Below are 21,801 nucleotides of genomic sequence, written 5' to 3'. Positions count from 1 at the left end.
TTATGGTGATAAGGCAATCACTTCACACCTTTATAAACTGGCTGACATTTTGCTCTATTTCTGACAATTCCACTGAAGCTCCAAAGATTTCTGTTTATAATCCATTTAGGAGCCAACCTCTCTTTACAGATGGAAATCTAAATATTAGCAACTTCTGGTGTTAAGATCTATTGTAAGGACCTGAAAGATTTAGCCTCTAGTTTCAACCTGGCTGCAAACAAAGGCTTTGAGAAATCATCTGAAGAGCATATTTGGAAATTCTGTATCTGTCTTGCGTTCAGCTTTAAGAAATTTAAAACCTATCTTTAATTATGGACTTATCAAATCCAAGTTATTTAGATTCTGGTAGTAGACTGACTGACTGACTGACTTAGTACTTTTTGAACTATAGATAGGATGAGGTACAACTTCCATGTTGGTAAAGGTGAAACAATCTTTCTAACATTGCATTTTTTGAGATTGAATGTGAAATTTGCTGCACAGACAACTTTTGAATCTTACTGTATTCTAGTAATAAGTGGAAAATTTGTGACTGACTTAGACACTTTGGGAAAAAGAAACAAAGCTTTGGGCAGCATTCAGATAAATGCTTTGTTTTTCTGCCATTAAATAACAACCATTGGATCAAATGAATAGAAATAAAACATTTGTCGTAATCGCAGAATTGTTACAGTGCAGAAGGAGGACATTCAGCCCAGTGTGCCTGCACCAGCTCTTCAAACAAGCATCATTGGCACTAGACAATCTTCTGTTTTCTCCCCGATATCCTTGTACATTATTTCAATCCAACTAATCATCCACCACCCTCTCAAATACCTCAATTGTACCGACTTCCACTACACTTCCGGACAGTGCTTTCCATACTCTGTACCTACTTGCTGAGTGAAAAGGTTTTTTTTTTCTCGCAGCATGCTTTTTTTGCATGTCACTTTAAATTTTAGGTCCTTTTATTCTTGTTCATTTTATAAACATAATAGTTTCCCAGGTACTCTATCCAGCCTGCTCATGATTTTGAAAACCTCGATCAAATCCCATTTCAGCCATCTTCTCTCAAGGAGACCAGTCCCAACTTCTTCAATGTATCCTCAGAACTGAAGCTTCTCATCCCTGGAACCATTCTTGTAAATAGCTTCAATGCATTCCCACCTCTTGCCATAATGTGGTTCACACAGCTGTACAGCATACTCCAAGCTGAGGTCTTGTACTAGTGTCTCATAGAAGTCCAATGTCATCTCCTTGCCCTTTTGAATAAAGTTGAGAACGCTGTAAGCTTTTTAAACTGGTCTCTCCTTTTGTCTTGCCACTTTTAATGATAAATAGATATGTACGTCAGTTCCCTCTGCTCCTGCACCTCCTTTTCAGAATCGTACCTCCTATTTTATATTGTCTTTCAATGCTCTTATTACCCAATAGCATTACTCTCGCTTCCTCAGCATTGAAACTCATCATTTGATAATCACCTGCCTGAACACTCAACTAATTTGTTGATGTCTTTTCCTCTCAAATTTATGTTTGGCAGGATGATAAACTTTATTTGTCAATCTTCAATTCCTGTCTGAGTATTATTTTCTAAATTTCTGAAGTGTCTTACTAAGTTGAGACTGGGCATCAAATTTGAATTAGCCCATTCAGGTCTATTTGAGCCAGTTTCTTATACAGATAAGGTTGCAGGGAATGACCATTAAGGAGGAATCTCCGAACATGGTTAGTCATGTGTGTATATATATTTCACACTCATCAATGTTCCTTATTGTTGTCAACTGTGGTTTGGGATGTTTGAACTTGTTTTTAGAAAACGACTGAAAATATTGCGGCAGTGATAATGGGAACTGCAGATGCCGGAGAATCCAAGATAACAAAGTGTGCAGCTGGATGAACACAGCAGGCCAAGCAGCATCTCAGGAGCACAAAAGCTGATGTTTCGGGCCTAGACCCTTCCTGAAACATCAGCTTTTGTGGTCCTGAGATGCTGCTTGGCCTGCTGTGTTCATCCAGCTGCACACTTTGTTAAAATATTGCGGCCTCGGTTTTTTTTTTGTCACTGCTGTTTGGAGTGGAATTAAGGATGAATTTTTTATTGGCAGCAAAAGATTGGATTTTTTAAAATGTAGGTTTGAAGATTCATTTAGTGTGTCAGGCTTTAATTGAATAGTGACATTATTATCGTTGTACATGGGAGATCAATTACATGCTTAGAAGTAGGAATGCAATGAAACCAAGGCCTTATGATTCTTACCAATTGGTTTGACCTTCTTACTGAGTTATATGACAATACCAAGTGATATCTATAAAGCTAAACAATATACAGCATAATCCATTGCATCTGGACTCTCCTACACATTCCTACAGAAAGTAATGGATATGTCATTGAAATACTGTGGAATACTTTTCCTCCTCTGCCATTAAGAAAGCTTGACAAGTTTAGGAATTCAAATGTTTTCCTTTTTAATGAAAGCACCCTGTTTATATTGTCAGAGATGATAGCACAGTTGTAATGCCACTGAGTTAGTAAACCACAACGTCAGACTAATGTTGCAGTAACAGGGGTAGAAATCCCACAATGGCAGCTGGTGGAATTTCAGGTGATAAATCTGGAATATCAAGTTAGTACAAGTAGTGGTAACCCTGAAACTATTTGCTCTGGATCACTAATATCCTTTTAAAGAAGGAAATCCGCCATCATTATGCGGTCTGCCTTCATGTGACTGCACAGTAACGGTTGACTGAACAACCCTCTTCATGGCCGAGCAAGTCACTCAGTTCAGGGACAATTAGAGATGGGTAACAAATGTTGGCCTTGCTAGTGATGCCCATGAGCGAATGAAGTTTTAAAAACTCTTCAGTTGTGAGCTAAGAATGTATAAGTGTGCTTCACAATTGCAATTAGCTTTCTGGTTAGCTAACAGGAAGTTTTTTTGAACATTCTCTTGTCTTCAGTAAAATTTGCTGCTCCTGAAAAATGACCCTGTCAAATGAACTAAATTGTTCAAGTGAATATCTGCTATGGTATAGTTTGATTCTGTGATTGTTTATTTGTAATGTTTCTGTATCCAAGCTGTTAGGATGCTCACTCTTTTCAAAAATGTCTGATTATACTCAATATAACAAGCTAGAAATCCCATTTAATGAAAAATGAGATTTCTGATCAGTTGAATAATAATCGTCTCAATGCTCGAATAAAATGAAGCTATCAATCAAATGTTAGAATTCTGTCCTTTTGAATTAGTCATTTTTGCAATCCATTCATATTAATCTTAGTGTATCCCCTTTTAGTATGTGCAGAAGCTTTCAACCCTGATGAGGAAGAGGAGGATACGGAACCTCGGGTAAGCAACGTTATTTGGAAAATGAAAACATGCAGCCTGTGGATGAATGCAAACAAACCTTATTTTTGATTAAAAATGTAGCTTCTTCATCCAACCCTACAGGCTGTTGTCTTCTCTATTGGAGGCAACTTAGCAAACACTACTTTGCAGTGGCCTAATCTCTCTGCCTTAAAAAAATCTGTTCATATAAGTTTTGAGAGAGAGTTGCTCTTGTGGTGAGCTGCAGACTTGAGTCAGGATTTGCAAGGAGGAATAGTGTAGCAGATGTCTCAAAGATGTAAACCACACACCTTCAGGTGTGCACAAAAGTAAGATACACCATATAAATGAAAATAACATTTGAGATAACAAGGATTACCTTTTTACAATTATATTATTCGGTAACTGTGTTTTGGCTGCTGCCGTTTGCTGACTGCCTTAAAGCAAAGCACTGAAAGCCAAGTATGTGCAAGTTCGTGCCTTAATAAAAGGAGAGAACAGCAGAGGACAGTAGCTGGCTTTATTGAATGGCTGTCTGGTCCATGTGGTCCTGGGCGGTTTATGATGAATGAAGTGTTAAAATGCAAAAATTATAGCAAGAAAGCATAAAGAAAAATTTTCAATAATTCCAAAAATATATCCAAAAACTTGTTGTGCTGTGACCCAACATTAATGCACTTTGCTATTTATATGGGAGAAGTGAACTGCCTTTTGTATCAGAGATAATGGGAACTGCAGATGCTGGAGATTCCAAGATAATAAAATGTGAGGCTGGATGAACACAGCAGGCCAAGCAGCATCTCAGGAGCACAAAAGCTGACGTTTCGGGCCTAGACCCTTCTTCAGAGAGGGGGATGGGGGGAGGGAACTGGAATAAATAGGGAGAGAGGGGGAGGCGGACCGAAGATGGAGAGTAAAGAAGATAGGTGGAGAGGGTGTAGGTGGGGAGGTAGGGAGGGGATAGGTCAGTCCAGGGAAGACGGACAGGTCAAGGAGGTGGGATGAGGTTAGTAGGTAGCTGGGGGTGCGGCTTGGGGTGGGAGGAAGGGATGGGTGAGAGGAAGAACCGGTAAGGGAGGCAGAGACAGGTTGGACTGGTTTTGGGATGCAGTGGGTGGGGGGGAAGAGCTGGGCTGGTTGTGTGGTGCAGTGGGGGGAGGGGATGCACTGGGCTGGTTTAGGGATGCAGTAGGGGAAGGGGAGATTTTGAAACTGGTGAAGTCCACATTGATACCATATGGCTGCAGGGTGGAGCGGAGGCTTGGGGACCGCTTTGCAGAACACCTCTGCTCAGTTCGCAACAAACAACTGCACCTCCCAGTCGCAAACCATTTCCACTCCCCCTCCCATTCTCTTGATGACATGTCCATCATGGGCCTCCTGCACTGCCACAATGATGCCACCCGAAGGTTGCAGGAACAGCACCCTGCAGCCATATGGTATCAATGTGGACTTCACCAGTTTCAAAATCTCCCCTTCCCCCACTGCATCCCTAAACCAGCCCAGTGCATCCCCTCCCCCCACTGCACCACACAACCAGCCCAGCTCTTCCCCCCCACCCACTGCATCCCAAAACCAGTCCAACCTGTCTCTGCCTCCCTAACCGGTTCTTCCTCTCACCCATCCCTTCCTCCCACCCCAAGCCGCACCCCCAGCTACCTACTAACCTCATCCCACCTCCTTGACCTGTCCGTCTTCCCTGGACTGACCTATCCCCTCCCTACCTCCCCACCTACACCCTCTCCACCTATCTTCTTTACTCTCCATCTTCGGTCCGCCTCCCCCTCTCTCCCTATTTATTCCAGTTCCCTCCCCCCATCCCCCTCTCTGATGAAGGGTCTAGGCCCGAAACGTCAGCTTTTGTGCTCCTGAGATGCTGCTTGGCCTGCTGTGTTCATCCAGCCTCACATTTTATTGCCTTTTGTATCATGCTGTTATCAATTGAACCTCTTCAGTCAGTTTAAACCTTGCTGAATAATTGACCTAACTGTTGAGATTCTGCACTAATAATTAACAGTAACGTTAGCTGCTGTTTTTGTTAAAATGCAATGAAGTTAACTAAGTCTTATATTCTAAAATAGTAATTAATTTAACATTTTGAATATTTATTTAATGCTTGAATCTATTTGCAAGGGAAAGAATCAGAAGTAGAGAAAACAGTTGGTAAATATTTGTACAAAGCACGTTGTACTAATTGTGGGAGATGGGCAATCTAAGTGGTTATTTTTTGAGGCAGTGAAGAGATGCCACCTTTTAATGTTGTAGGAACAGTTTTCAACCTATTGAATAAAAACTGGTAAATAGTTTTAATATGAAGCTGTAGATTTTTTTTACAGCAATCTTCCTTCTGCATTATAGGTTGTTCATCCCAAAACAGATGAACAAAGAAGAAGATTGCAAGATGCATGTAAAGACATTCTTCTTTTTAAGAATTTAGATCAGGTATGACCTTTGATAAAAGTTTAGACTTTTCAAGAAATAACACAAATGTAAACTGTTTCAGCTATGTGAAGATTTTCTTCACTTGTACTGCAGAAGAAAATAATGTCCATGTAAATGATTTGATTTCTACCCTTTTACTCTGTGAATGAAGGACTAATGTGAACATGGACTGAATGATTGAACCAGAAAAGAGTATCGTGCAAATGAACCCACTTTTTTTCTTTGCCTCACTTTGCACCATCTGTCATTCTTTATTCTTCAAGCATTTCATAGATGTCCTTCCTTGATCTTCTGTCCCTTGAAATTTGGTTTACAACTCTGTTTCAATGAACAGATTTTTCTTAACTTCCTTTTTGTTTCCAAATATGTTTTGAATATTCAGGATAAAGGGCAGTTTGCCTCATACATTTTCAGTTTCCTTCGTTGTTTTGAAGAAAACCATTAAGTCAGCCCAAGGAATCACCTAATTCAAATAAACTGCAGAAACAAGGGGTGGTGATTAAACGTAAATTTACCTGGATTGTTTGTTTGTAACCTAAGTAAGTTTTTTTTTTAACTAAAAGACCAACCTCTGAACTTAAGTTGCTGAATCTTTTTACTGACTGGCTTTAACTAGCCAGAGTTTTAACTTAATAACAAAGTTCATGAACTCCGTGCATTCGTTGGTGTTTAGAATGTAATTTGAGACCATCTATTCAGCTCCCCCTGCTTCTTTCACGGTCCTAAACTTGTATCTTACTTAAGTTTCTCTCTTGTTGTTCAGTTGTGCTTTCTGAGCTTACTTTCATCCATAATGTCCTTTTCCTAGTCCACTGAACAGTAAACAAAGCTGATCATCAAATTTCATTTTGACACCCCATTTTAGCAGCCATGAGCATAGTGTCTCCAACTAATCACTTGTGCTGGAAGTATGATTGTGGTATTTTTATTTAATTCCTTTTGAAAATAACAATAGACTTCACGCTGAATTAATATTAAGGGTTTTCCTCTCAAATGGGAGAGATTATCAGGACAGCTTGTTCATGGCATGTTTGCTTCCAACCTTGGTTTGTTAATAACAAGCTTCCCTCCAGTTGAACCAAATAAAATAAAAACCCTCTCAATAGTCACTATTTAAAAACAACAACAACAACCCCAGCAGGGCCTACAGCATCACAATCAATCATGTGATTTCTAAAATGTTAATAGAGAATGCTGGAGAAACTGTACAGGTCTGGCAGCATCTGTGGAAAGTGAAACAGTTAATAATGCGAATCCAATATGACTTTAATTAGATGGTTTCACTGAGTTAAGAGTGAACTATATTTGCTGTGTGTCTGGGGTCACATATCGGTCAGACTAAGTAGGAATGGTGATTTCCTTCCCTAAAGATGTTAATAAACTAGACGGATTCTATATTTGACAATCAGTGATAGTTTAATGGCTGTTTTACTCAGAGATTTATAGGACTTAAACAGATGTACCCAAATCATTAATCTGGACCTCCTAATTACAAGTCTAGTAATCAAAGGTGTATGATTTTCATATATATTGATACTTTTTAAATATTGTGAATTTTGAAGTAATTATATATGGTTGTTGATTTTATTTCTGTTGAGAGGTTCAAAAATTCATTTGGTCAGTCTTTGTAGAACCTTGACTTTTAAACTATATGTATCAGGGAACAGATGACTAGAAAGACCTCTGGATTGGAAATGGAAGTTTGTTTATATTGTAGGTGTTTAGGCTATAAAAGCATTAAGCCATTAGCTGTTGCAGAATCTAGGATCAGCAAGCTTGAATCAAAAATTAGTTCAAAAGAAACCTGATTGGGTTCAGATGCAAGTATAGTTTCTCTTAGAGAAGGCAATTGTTCAGAGCTGTTAAGAGAAGTTTCCTTTAATGGAAAGGTTTCATAAAATGAAACCTACCGGATGTAGAGTGTTTGATTAGAATCATGAATTAATTATTCAAAACTGAGAAAGTCCTAGACCTCGGTTGAGAGTATTCAAGGAAAAGGCTTCACAGCTGATAGAGCCCCAACGTGAGAAGACACACAGAGATTGAACAGGAAGGATATTTTATCTGGATTTTGATTAACTGTAAAATGGCACTGGGGAGTATATGAGACTATGTTTTGTGGTGTTTTGAAATTTTCAAACGGTTATGTTTTGATACTTTGGTTTACTTTTGATGTAATAAACACCTATGTTCTGTTTTATTGCTAAAATCGAATCTGCTACCTTGTGTGTTTATGCTTCAGTGAAAGACTGCTGTCTTAAACTACTTTCAAAAGTGTATATGATCCATCGAACCAGATTTTATTCTGGGATCTGACTTGTCCTGTAGTGCCACCAGCTTGAATCATAACACCTAACAGCAAGTTAGCTTTCTTCAATTATTTTGAGGGAGTGATCCATCAGAATCACAAAGTGACACTAAGTACACAAAGATATGATTAGCTGTACAATATTGGACAGATACCCAAGGTGAAATTTTGGACCTGCCTGAGATCAGTAAGCAGGTGAACAGTTAGCATGTCTCAGAAGATTTGCCTGCTAATGCAACACTTTCTTTTCAGTCTTCTGACAAAAAGCCATTAGCCAGAAAGGTTAACCTTGTTTTTCTTCCCACAGATGCTGCTGAATTGGAGTATTTCAGCATTTTCTTTGGTTTGAGTAGCTATTCATTACATTAGTAAGACCTTCAAATATGCCAGCACTTGATGAAGTTCTGTCACGTTTACAAATGTGAAGTCATAAAAAAACTGAGAGGCACTTTTTAAAGCACCACCTTCTGAAGTTTGACAAGAGATCCAAAGTTTTTTTTGGTGTTAGATGAACTGTGTTGACTTAGGTAATAATGGCCCTTGGAGAAAGAGTCTTTTCTTCATGTTGAATACTTAAGGAGATTTTTGTTTCCTAGCCATTGGAAATTGGACAGGCGGTCAACATTGCCTGGGGGCTTATCTGTGATCTTCAGCTTTATTTTGTTCTTGACTCTTGTCCTCGCTCTGTCTCTGTTCTCCACCCAAAGATGTGCAATGGCAGGTAGGCAGTGTATGATTGGGTGCTGTGCACAGCACAGTGCTTGGCCTGCTGTGTTCATCCAGCTACACACTTTGTTATCTTGGATTCTCCAGCATCTGCAGTTCCCATTATCTCTGATCCTTCCACCTGCCCCAGTCGATATTTACCTGTGACAGATGCAGTGTCAAGCGACTCACTTTCCTGTGGACTAGTTGAAGCCCTGTAGCCAATTAATGACCATTTAAGGGCCTTGTCCTGCCACACATGATAAAATGGAGAAGTTGATCAAACTACGAAACAAAGTCTCAAAATGGTCACTTTTTATAAGCACTCTTCAATATTGAATTCCTGTTTGATTTACATTAGGTTTGTCAAGGCTTGACAGGTAGGTAACTGCTAAGAAAACTTGGCTGTGCTTTCATTATGCGACTGCCGAGTACATCATCCGGAGATATGCAAGAGCTTTTGACAAGTGAGAATGCTAGGTAAAGGTGAAAATGTTTTACGTTCTGGCCATTTAAACTTAACATTGCTCATTGCATGTGCATAAAGCAGAATAGAATTCTGCACCTCCCGTTAATAAAGCATTGCTATAATATTTATAATCAAATTTTTAAAGAAGTTCCCCCACCCAAAATAAATGAATTTGACTCAGTTACCATTTGCTTTTGATAAGATTCATAAAGCATGAGTGGTAAACCAACTATAGAATCTATTATTAAATCATTAGAGAATCCACAATCAAGCGGATTATTGCAGGATAGCAGTTTTTGAGAAGTAACAAGAAGCCAATCAAGCAGAATTTGAAGATGAGTCTCCTGTTTTCTTAAAATGTACGTGATAAGGTGCTACTTCAAATGTTGCTGCACAATACAAGAACTCCTGGTGTAAGGAGCCAACAGCATTGGTAGAGCACTGCTAAAGTAATTGCATATAGAATAGGGCACATGTGGCAGATGGTGAAAATCTGAAATTAGAGTAAGAGAGAAGCTGGAAAAACTCAGCAGGTCAGTTGCCATCTGTTGAATGGGAAATGGTCTTATTGAGACACACAAGATCCTGTGGGGTCATTGAACGAATGGCTACCAGAAGCATGTTTCCACTGATGGAGGAGACTAAAAATAAGAGATACGCTTCTTAAGAAGGAGATGAGAGACTTTCTTTTTCCTCTAACAGTTGATCTCTTGAAATTCTCTTCCTCAAAAAGCAGTGAAGAACGTGCCATTGAACACGGTCAAAAACAGAAGTTGCTGGAAAAGCTTGGCAGGTCTGGCAGCATCTGTGAAGAAAAAATGTCAGTTAATGTTACTGGTCTGGTGACCTTTCCTCAGAACTGTTCTGAGCAAAGGTCACCGGACCTGAAATGTTAACTCTGATATTTTTTCTTCACAGGTGCTGCCAGACCTGCCGAGCTTTTCCAGCAATTTCTGTTTTTGTTCCTGATTTACAGCATCCGCAGTTCTTTCAGTGTCATTGTCATCGAACATGTTCAAAGCTAGATTTTTGTATTCAATTGACAAGGGAGTTGGGGAGGAGCATACAAGAAAGTGCAGTTGAGACTACTAAAGGATCAGCCATGCAGGAGCAGGCCAGGTTCGCTGTTGCTGTGAATCCAAGCTGTACAATTCAACATCAGTTCAATGCAGAGGCAAAGAAACATGCAAGTTTCTTTTAAAAAAAATTTGGAATTATAGCTTTCACAAGCACACATTTCTGTCATCCTTAATAAATTAGACAGCTGTTTAGATCACAACTGTGATTTGATTAGAGTACTCCAATTGGTCCTGAAGATGTGGGAACCCCTACTCCAAGGATTTGAACACACAATGCAGGCTGACATTTCAGTGCATGACTGAGGAAATATGCCATTCTTTAGAGGAGATGTTAAAATGTTGACTTATCTGCTTGCTTGGAAAAATCCAAAGCTACAGTTTGACCAAGTGCTAGAGAATTATCCTTGTGTTTTGACAATGGTCATTCTTCAATCAACATCAGCAAATAGATTGTTAATTTATCTTTGTGCTGGTCATTTGTGCTTGATGTACTCAAATTGGTTGAATTGCAAAAATATTTTGTCCTAAAGATGCTATGTAAATGCAACTTCATTAGTTTTACACTTCCCGAGAGACTAACATTTGTAGCACTACTTGACAAGGGAGTGAAAAGATTATTCTGTTTTCTTGTGGATTACAATTTCAAACTAAGGTTTTGGAGTCGATTTGTAGCTCAGGTTGTGGATGTTGTGGTTGGTTGGCTCACTGAGGTGGCTCATTGTTCCACAGATGTTTCATTACCCTGCTGGGTAACATCATCAGTGCAACCTCTGATGAAGCATCGGTGTGTTTTCCCGCCTGGTTTTTAAACTCTGGAGTCCGTTGAGCTGGATTACCTCCTTTCCGGTTTTCCACACAAGCCCAAACTAACTCTACGACAACTGCTCACCCGAACCAAAGACCCACTCCCCACCATGGACAGGACCAATGTCATCTATAAGATCCCCTACAGAGACTGCAAGAAACACTACATCGGACGAACAGGAAGGAAACTAACAACAAGAGTACATGAACACGAACTGGCTACAAAAAGGCACGACCCATACTCACTCATCTCAATCCATATGGATGAGGAGAAGCACCAACTCGACTGGGACAACACCAAAATCTTGAGACAGGCTCGGGAATTCCTGGCAGCCTGGCACTCCAAGTAGATAGCCATTAATAAACACATAGAACTCGACCCCATGTACACTCCAGTGTGAAGGGAAATGGGAAGCGAGGTAATCCAGCTCAACGGACTCCAGAGTTTGAAAGCCAGGCAGGGAAAACATACCGATGCTTCATCAGAGGCTGCACTGAGGATGTTACCCAGCAGGGTAATGAAATGTCTGTGGAACTACAATCCAAAACTGCTCAGTTTAGCGGATATATTGTTGGCCTGCTAGATGCTAGTGTAACATCCCCTACACAAGGGCAGTGCTCAAGTCATCAGCCTTTTACAAGGTCAGGACTTCATAAGATGTTGGCAACTGCAGCTCATCTCTCTATGAATTGCTGCCATAAATTAATTTCAATGAGTAGAAATAAATCATTGCTTGCAGAACCAATGTACATCTTTTGTCTGTGTTTTTCTTCAGTTTTATTGTTTTCCTCCTCCTTTGCCAAAAATGTGAACCATTTGCAGAGTGTGTTTCCGAGGGGATAAGTTGCCATTTATTCATGTCTGAACAAGTGTTCAGGATCAGGGAGCTATTTAGCGCAAGGGTTCCCTATTCATATCTGGACACTTTTTGGTAAAAGCTGGCCGATGGCAACCAGGACAAGAAACTCTGATCTTTCACAAACCTGGAGATGTAAATGCCGATTTGTAGTGCTGCTATTTAGGATCAAACGTACAAATTTTATATCCTGTTTTTTGATATAAAACTCAATAAACCATTAGCATAGATGTCATGCCACTATTAATTTTTATAGAAAGCATCCCAAAGTTTGAGGCATACCCATCTCCTGCTCTATATAGCAGTCTCCATGCTAGAGTTGAAATTTGTTTTTTCTTCACTTATTGTACAAGTGGTACACTGTGTTAGTAGTTGCAGTGTTCTGATGACCTCTGTCTTTTATAGGAACAAATGTTTCAGCTATTGGATGCCATGTTTGAAATGCATGTCAAAGTTGGTGAGCATGTTATTGATCAAGGGGATGATGGTGATAACTTCTATGTTATTGAAAGGTAAATGCTTTATAAATTCTATTTTCCATTTTGAATGCGGTTTATGTACATTGTTTAAGAAGATAAAACATTTAACTTTCAATATTGAGTATGTACTAATTGGGATTTGATTGGGTAGAAAGATGTATTTTCTTACCTGGATGAAGACATTCTTTTTCGGTCACCATTTGATAAACATGGATCGATGTCACAAATTTTAGTTGTCTACAATAACATTTTTTCATCAAGTTCATTGTCATTAGCCACCCTTTGCAATTTTGTCATCTCAATAACTAATTAAACAATAGCTTGTGAGGTTAGTTAGTAATCCATTGTTTTGTGCACTGAACACTGTGATCTCTGGAAGGCTTAAGACTCAAAGCAGAAGTTTTTTGAGCTGAGAGATGATGGTGCCGTGATTTATTTTACTTCAGAGACTTTCCTGTGTGATGTATCTAGTTCCTGTCCCTGCTTGTATCGTAAAAGTATAAAAATGCAAATTTGTGAATAGTTTAGACAAATGGTTTAAAGTTAACTGACCCTAAAATATGTTACAGAGAAAGTAGGAACTGCCGATGCTAGAGAATCTTAGATAACAAGGTGTAGAGCTGGATGAACACAGCAGACCAAGCAGCATCAGAGGAGCAGGAAGGCTGATGGTTTTGGGCTTAGACCCTTCTTCAGAAATCAGGGAGGGGAAGGGGATTCTGAAATAAATAGGGAAATGGGGGAGGTGGATAGAAGACGGATAAAGGAGAAGATAGGTGGAGAGGAGACAGGTCAAAGATGCGGGGTTGGAGGCAATAAAGGTGAGTGTATGTGTGGAGTTAGGGAGGGGTTAGGTCGGTCCAGGGAGAATGGACAGGTCAAGAAGGTGGGATGAGGTTACTTGGTAGGAGATGGGGGTGGGGCTTGAGGTGGGAGGAATGGTTAGGGAGGCGGGGACGAGCTGGGCTGGTTTTGGGATGCGATCAGGGGAGGGGAGATTTTGAAGCTTGTGGAGTCCACATTGATACCCTTGGGCTGCAGGGTTCCCAAGCGAAATTTGAGATGCTGTTCCTGCAGCTTTCGGGTGGCATCATTGCGGCAATGCAGGAGGCCCAGGATGGACATGTCATCCAAGAAGTGGGAAGGGGAGTTGAAATGGTTCGTGACTGGGAGGTGTCGTTGTTTGTTGTGAACCGAGCGTAGGTGTTCCGCAAAGCGGTCCCTTCTCCCCTCCCCTGACCGCATCCCAAAACCAGCCTGCTCCTCTCCGACTCCCTAACCGTTCCTCCCACCTCAAGCCCCATCCCCATCTCCTACCTACTAATCTCATGCTGCCTCCTTGACCTATCCATCCTCTCTGGACCAACCTATCTCCTTCCTAACTCCCCACCTACGTTCACCTTTTACTGGCTCCAACCCCGCCTCTTTGACCTGTCTGTCTCATCTTCACCTACCTTCTCCTTTATCCATCTTCTATTCCCCCCCCCCCATTCCTGAAAAGGGTCTCGACCTGAAACATCAGCTTTCCTGCTTCTCTGATGCTGCTTGGCCTGCTGTGTTCATCCAGTTTTGGTCAAATTATTTTGGTCAAAGATAAAATGTGTTCACTATCACTGTTCAGCCTGTATCATTTTATGGATGACTCTCCCTGTGGTCATTATTGCTCATTCTGAAAATAAAACTACACACATTTTAATTATGTAATCTGTGTCTAGTTTAGTTAAGCCCCCTGCTGGCTGCTTTGAATGTGCATCATTCTATCACTGTGCTGCAAACTACTTTGGAATGCACCCCGCATCTTCCCATTGTTACAAAATTGGCATAACTTTGTAAAGTGCAGTTTCATAGCCATTCCTGCCTAGGTCCTATCCAAGAAATATTTGATCAACCTCCAATGGATTTTGTATCTCTGAGAATTAACTGTTCATGAACTGGATATGATTTTCAACCCTAAATAGCTCTTGGGACTCAAATGTCCCAAATGTTTTATTCATTTAACCCCAACGTTGTAGCAGTTACCGAGCATTTACTTGAGCAACATGTGTCATTAAGAGATCCAAATGCATTGCAAAATTCCATTTTAGGTTGGAGCACGCTTTATTGAACATTAATGACTTTTTTTGTGGCACCAATCTAACCTTAGGCTCCCAGTGACTTGCAGTTGAGCGAAAGTTCGTACATGAACTAATGCATAATTCTGATGCTGCCAGCTTGTTATTTCTTTCAGGTATCTGTCATTATATAAATCTTCCTTACAAGTGGTTTGTAAATCTGTTGTTGTCCAAAATTTGAACTGATTTATTCACTTGGCTGCTAAAGCTGTAGATGGCATCCACTCCTGGGTCAAAATAAGTATCTCAATGTCTCGAGTATAATTTGCAATCCTAAACCAAGTTAGTAATTGGTAACAAAGACACGAGGAAAATAGGAATAAGAGTAGGCCATTTAGTATGATTGTGTTTGATCATCCTATTCAGTAGTTTCTTTTGATCCCCATATAGTTTGATCCCATTACCACTAAGAACTATATCTAAGACCTCCTTGAAAACATTGTCTTTTGGCCTTAGCCGCTTTCTGTGGCAGAGAATTCCACAGGCTCACCTGTCTCTGGGGTTGAAGAAACTCCTCATCATCTCCGTCCTAAATGGCCTACTCTATATCCTCATGCTTTGACCTTGGTTCTTGACTTCCTGGTCATCAGGAACAACTTTTCTGCATTTACCCTGCCCAGAGAGTAATCCTGTTAGAATTTTATAGGTTTCTATGAGATCACCCTCATTTTTCTAAACTTTGAATGTAGTACAAATTGATCTATTCTGTTTTCTTATGTCAGTCCTACCATCCCAGGAATCAGTCTGGTAAACCTTTGTGCACTTTCTCCATTGCCAGAACATGCTTATTCAGATAAGCCTAAAACTGCACATGATACTCCTTGTGTGGTCTCACCAAGGTCCTGCGCAATTGCAGTAAGACACCCTTTGCTCTTGTATTCAAATCCCAACTATTCATAATATACATTAAATGATTTAGATCTAAATGCAATATCTCCAAGTTTGCAGGCAACATGAAGCTGGGTGGGAGGGTGAACTCTATGGAGGATGCAGGGATTTTTCAGTGTAATGTGGACAAGTTGAGTGAGTGGACAAATGCATGGGAGATACAATGTAACATCTCGAAATTAGAGGTTATCCACTTTGACGGCAAAAACAGAAAAACGGATTATCATCCGAATCACGACAGATTGGGAAAGGGGAAGATGTAGTGAGATCTAGTCATCCTTGTTGAAAGTAAGGATGTAGGTGCAGCAGGAGATGAAGGCAGCAAACGGGATGTTGGCCTTCATAGTAAGAGGATTTGAATACAAGAGCAAAGGGTGTCTTAGTGCAATTGTGCAGGACCTTGGTGAGACCACACAAGGAGTATCGCGTGCAGTTTTAGGCTTATCTGAAGAATCATGTCAGAGGCAGGTTCTTTACTCAGAGAGTGGTAAGGGCGTGGAACGCCCTGCCTGCCAGTGTAGTGAACTCGGTCACATTAGGGGCATTTAAACAATCCTTGGATAAGCATATGGATAATGATGGGATAGTGTAGGGAGATGGGCTTAGATTAGTTCACAGGCCGGCGCAACAACGAGGGCCGAAGGGCCTGTTCTGCACTGTATTGTCCTATGTTCTATACGTTTTGTCACCCTGCTGGGTAATATCATCAGTCTGCCTCCGGTGAAGAGTTGGTGTTCTGTCCTACTTGTTGTTCACATGCTTCGGTTTGCTGGGGTGGTTGGCATCACTTCCAGAAGTGATTATAAATACCAAACTCATCCACAACCCGAGCTACACATCTTCTCAAAAAACTGTATAAGACCCTGAACAGTCTTCACAAGGTGAATGTGGAAAAGATATTTCCTGTTGTGAGTTGGTGCGGAATTGGGGGTCGCTCTATCAGGACAGAGATGAGGAGAAGGTTTTTCTTTTCTGTCACTGAGGATTGTGTGGAGTTGGAATGCCCTGTTTCAAAGTGGGGGAGGCCAGGTCATTAAACAGTTTGATGTCGAAAATATCCAGAAGTATTCAGATATTATTACACATTTCTGGAGCAGGTGGAATTTGAAGCCAGTACTCCAGGCTCAGGAGTAGGGACCTTACACAGGGCTACAAGAGCCCTTGACGTTGAATACTCTTACAGTGGAGGACGAAAGATTCCTGCGAGGCAAGGGAATCCAGGGTTATTGGGGATAAGAATGGAATATGAAATTGTTCCAGCCATGATCTTACTGAACAGTGAGGCAGACTTGAGAAGCTGAATGAGAAGTCCATTTCTGCGCTAGTTTTATACGTTTATAAATTAGTGTATTTATGCTCTATTTCCTGGTCGTCACTCTAGGCGCTTGTATTAGCCTGACCCTATGGGAGACAACTCCTGTTAAGTGTCTCTGTCTCTGCTGTCCAATTAAGCATGCCTGCTGGGTTCTCCAGACTGCCAGCCCAGTCAGAGGGCCTGCAGCTCCAGAAGGGAAGCAGTTCCATCAGGAGAGTTGGGGTGTGGGCTATGCCATTTTCAGACAATCTCAGAAGAGCTTGAATTGTTTTTTTTCAAAACCAGCTCGGCCATAACTACTTGCCTGATTTGGTGCATTCTCCAGCAATTCAGAGCCTATGGTAATCCTGAATTATTTTTTGTTGCAAATATCTGATTTAAACCAGGTTGATTTGCTGTTGAAATGCAAGGAAGCATTTCTTTAATATAAATTATTGTTGACATTTCACAGGGGAACGTACAATATATTTGTCAATGTGGATGGAATGCAAAGATGTGTTGGTACCTATGATAATCGTGGCAGCTTTGGTGAGCTGGCATTGATGTATAATACTCCCAGAGCAGCTACCATCATTGCTACCTCCGATGGAGCACTGTGGGGTCTGGTAAGTGTTCACAAACTTCTGGATTTTATAAATGAATGCATTTTGTGTTGTCCAGTCAGTGAAGTTTAATACATGACATGTTGAAAAACTGAAAATCTTATAACAGTCATCTATCCGAAAACAATTATTCACCGAATTGAAACCAGCCCATTAAAATAGAATGAATATTTAAAGATTCTGCAATAATAGTGTCAGATTACCCTACTGATCCTAAAATGCTCAGTATGTGATACAATGCTCTTCCATATTTTTGACATATTCTACAAGGAAAATTCTGGCTTAATGGCAGCTTAGAATGCATCTGACAGTACAGAAGTGGTAGAAAAATATTGGTTTCTTTTCCTGCTATACCCACCTATCCCTGACTGCATGAAACCATGACAAGCAAGGTCATTTATCACTCACTTTGGTGCATTTTTCCTAGACCCACTTAAGTATTTGACCTGATGATGCTTCAGTGATGTTTGGTAGGGAGGCCAGATTTTTGAGCCAGAGCCAATGGCAGAATGAAAACATGTTCAAGAAAGTGTGTGACTTGGAAGTGGCTAGTGAGTCAAGTAGGAAAACAAAATGATTGGTTTATCTCACAACATCTTTGGAAGCGACATTTTACATAGCGAAAGAACAAACAGCAGTTAAAGATGAAATCTTTGCTAAGTATAGCAGTGATTGATTTGATTTGATTTAATGTCACTTGTACCTCAGTACAGTGAAAAGCTTTGTTTGTGGGCAGTACAGGCAGACCATGGTAAGCAAGGACAACAGATCATAAAGTGAAAAATACTTGGACGGAGTAAGGCATACAGGTTACACCATGCAGGACGTGCAGGAGGCGAGGACAGCATTAACAAGATGAACGCAATTTGAAGTTACAGAGTCCATTCAGCAGCCTAATAATGGTAGGGAAGAAGCTGTTCCTGAACCTGTTGGTGCATGTATTCAAGCTTCTGTAACTTTTGCCTGATGGAAGAAGTTGTAGGAGAGCATTACAGAGGTGGGATGGTCTTTGATGTTTGCCACAGAAAGGCTGCCATGAGAGTTGCAAATGGAATCCATTGATGGGAAGTTGGCTTCCATGATGACTTGGGCTGTGCATACACCCTTCTGTAGTTTCTCAGGGTCCAGGGCAGAACAGTTGGCTTAGCAGGACAGTATACTTTCTATGGTGTAGCTGTCCTTAAGGAGATGCCAAATCTCCTGCACTTTCTGGGGAAGAAGAGGCATTTTTTTGCCTTCTTGGCTATCACATCTATATTTGAGGTCCAAGACAGAACATTGGCTATCGTCACTCCTGAGAACTTTTTACGCTGTCAACCCTCTCAGCCTCTGCTCTGCAGATGTAGATGGGGGCGTGTTCTCCTTTCTGAAGTCAGCAATCAGATCTTATAGTTTTGCTGACATTGAGAGAGATGTTATCATTGCACCATGTCACCAAGCCCTCTATCTCCTTTCTGTATTCTGACTCATCGTTGTTTGATATCTATCCTGCCACAGTAGTGTCATTAGCAAACTTGTAGATGCCGTTCATTCAGAATTTGGCAACACAGTCATGGGTGTACGGGGGGAGTATAGCTGGGGGCTGATAACACTGGATTCCATCGAGGATGCATTGAGTGTTAGCATGGAGGAGCCGATGTTGTCTATCCTCACTGATTTCAGGCTGTGGGTCAGAAAGCTGAGGATCCAGGTGCAGAAAGCAGAGCCGAGACCTAGGTCTTAAAGTTTTGTCTGAAAGGGATAATGGTGTTGGAGGCTGAGCTGTAGTCGATGAGCAGGTGTCTTCGTGGTCAAGGTGTTCCAGGGATGAGTTCAGGGCTGGGGAAATGGCATCTGCTGTGGATCTGACATGTTGGCAAATTGCAGGGAACTGAAATGGGCAGGGAGACTGGAGTTGATGTGGGCCACAACCAGCCTCTCGAAACACTTGATGATTATGGGGGTCAGAGCCACTGGGCGGTAGTCATTAAGGCATGTTGCATGCACAGGGATGACGGTGGTCTTCTTGAAGAGGTGGGGACTTCAGTTTGTGGGAGGGCAAAGTTAAAGATGTCGGTGAATACTTCTGACATCTGGTCTGCGCAGGATCTAAGTGCATGGCCGGGGACTCTGGCCAGGCCCATTGCTTTTCTTGCGCTGACTCCCAGAAAGACCGTGCTGATGTCTGCAGCACTGACGGAGGGAACAGATGACACCATGCTGCTGCCAATCTGCTGTAACCAAGCATTGAGTGCATCTTTGTCCGCTACCCTTCTTTGCTTCATTTTGTGTCCCATTTTATGTTATTTACGCCTTACCACAGGCAACAGGAGTTTGTATTATTGGTTTTGGGCCTCTAACTTGGTCTGGTAGTGCCTGTTGGCATCTCTGATGGCTTTGAGGAGGTCATATCTAGATTTCCTTTCTAGGTCTGTGTCATCCAGCCTGAATGCTGCATGCCTGGTCTTCAGTAGGGATGGATTTTCCGGTTCATCTGAGGTTTCCGGTTGGGGAATACCTAGATTGACTTTTTTTTGGCACACAGTCCTCCATGCATTTGCTAATGAACTCTGTCACAATGGTTGTGTACTTTTCTAAGTTGTCTGCTGAGTACTGGAATATGGTCCAGCCCACTGAGTCCAAGCAATCCCGGAGATGCTCTTCTACTGCCTCAGACCAGCATTGTATTTCTTTCTGCAAAAGATCCTCCCCTCTCAGTTTCTGCTTGTAAACAGGGAGGAGGAACACAGCGCCCTGATCTGATTTTCCAAAGTGTGGACAAGGGATGGAGCGGTAGACGTCTTTGGTTGTTTAGCAGTGATCCAGGATGTTCGGTCGTGTAGTGGGGAGGTGGGAGGGGAAGCCAATATTTGAGATATGTTACTGTTACAGTGTAAATTTACTTGTCCACTGGAGACAACTAGAGGAATGTTAGTAAAATATGTCATAATGAAAACAGAACAAAGAACATATTGACTGTAAAGGATAATGATGATAGTTAGGCACTTGAACTAATGCCGTCTTAGTGTGTGAAACCTAAACTTTTCGCGGAGAACTAGCTTCATGACAATGAGTTACATATTCAGCCCTGCTTTCAATGTCAAATCTAGTGACTTGAGGCACTTTTTCACCTGGAGGGAGATATGCATTAGGCTATTGACGTACACCATATTGTGGCTAACTTTGGCATTGCTGATATGCTTGGGACGACCAAGGTAAGGTTGTGAATTCAATAGGGAAAAGGAATTTTACCTAATTTTTGCTAATTGTGTTAACGTATTGTACTCCACTATATACTAGTTGGTGAAATTTGATTGAAGTGTTCAAGAAAGTTTGCACGTTAATAAAACTGAAGACAATTCTGCCCTTTTAAATTGGCTGCATAAATTTTTAATTGGGTACAATTTTTTAGGACAGGACAACGTTTCGTAGAATTATTGTCAAAAACAATGCCAAAAAGAGGAAATTGTACGAAGAATTTGTCCAGTCGCTTCCCCTTCTGAAATCGCTAGAAGTAAGTAATTTTTTTTAGTTGCAAATTTTGATTCAATGTACCAGTGAATTGTGACAGAAACTGAAAGTGCTAGAGAAACTCAGCGGGTCTGGCAGCATCTGTGAAGATAAAAATAGAATGAATGTTTTGATTGCAGTGACCCTCCAATAGAAGTGAAAGCGCCTGGGAAAGAATGGTAGTTATGTTGATGATGGGGTTTAGTTTGGAGTTGAGGTTGAGACTGTGTGGCTCAGGAGAAGACAAAGGAGTGAGCTGTATAGACTGAGATGGCACCCAGAAAGAGAGAGGAAGAAACAGAAACAGACTGAGAAATTACTGACTGTAAGCTGGGAAAGGAGTAATTTCTGCCCGCTAATGGGAAGTGTGAATAGTTGAAAATGCGCTGGCTATGTTGGGAACAGAACAGTTCCTGGGATATAGGGTGGGTGGCAAACATGGAGGTAGGTGTTGAGTCCTGAGGGCTGTTAAGGTATCTAAGCAGAAGATGAGGTGGTGTTCCTCCAGTTTGCGTTGAGCTTCGAGACAGCAATGTTGGAAGGCAACGTGGTGGATTGAAGTGGCAGGCAACTGGAAGCTCAGTCGTTTTTAGAGAGCAGAACGGTTCCGCGGTGCTGTCACCAGGTCTGCATTTCATCTTCCCAATGTACGTTGTGAGTAGCAAAGTAGGCTAGATTGAAATAAGTGCTGGTAAATTGATACTTCACTTGGAAGTATCTGGGGTTGTGGATGACGAGGAAGGAGGTAAACTGGCAAATGTTGCACCTTCTGGAAAAGCCAGGGGGATTTGAGGAGCAGTTGGGAGTGGGGAAGCAATTGAACAGCGTGTGTTGGTGGGAACACTCCATCTAGAATGGGACTGACAAGGGGCAGCAGAGGAGGGGAATGTGTCTGGAGGTGGTGGAAATGATCCTTTGGATATGGCGGTTGTTGGGATGTAAGATGAG

The 21,801-nt window shown here is 41.3% G+C and overlaps 1 protein-coding gene across 6 annotated transcripts in view; it reads left to right on the top strand.

The window, feature by feature from the left end:
• Positions 1-21,801, top strand: part of LOC125463301 (cAMP-dependent protein kinase type II-beta regulatory subunit) — a 99,318-nt gene that overhangs the window by 56,153 nt on the left and 21,364 nt on the right. For 5 of the 6 annotated variants that reach the window (XM_048554423.2, XM_048554422.2, XM_048554421.2 and 2 more), the window contains 5 exons: positions 3,274-3,326; positions 5,664-5,747; positions 12,375-12,481; positions 17,214-17,367; positions 20,756-20,857. In XM_048554423.2, coding sequence (XP_048410380.1) covers positions 3,274-3,326; positions 5,664-5,747; positions 12,375-12,481; positions 17,214-17,367; positions 20,756-20,857 — 500 coding nt within the window. The remainder of the gene's footprint in view (positions 1-3,273; positions 3,327-5,663; positions 5,748-12,374; positions 12,482-17,213; positions 17,368-20,755; positions 20,858-21,801) is intronic. The other variant, XM_059654635.1, reaches the window with a different exon arrangement.

The sequence above is a fragment of the Stegostoma tigrinum genome, chromosome 25, assembly GCF_030684315.1.
Source record: "Stegostoma tigrinum isolate sSteTig4 chromosome 25, sSteTig4.hap1, whole genome shotgun sequence".
Classification (NCBI taxonomy): Eukaryota; Metazoa; Chordata; class Chondrichthyes; order Orectolobiformes; family Stegostomatidae; genus Stegostoma; species Stegostoma tigrinum.
The sequence above is the reverse complement of the archived record's forward strand: the minus strand, read 5'-3'. Positions and strand labels throughout refer to the sequence as shown.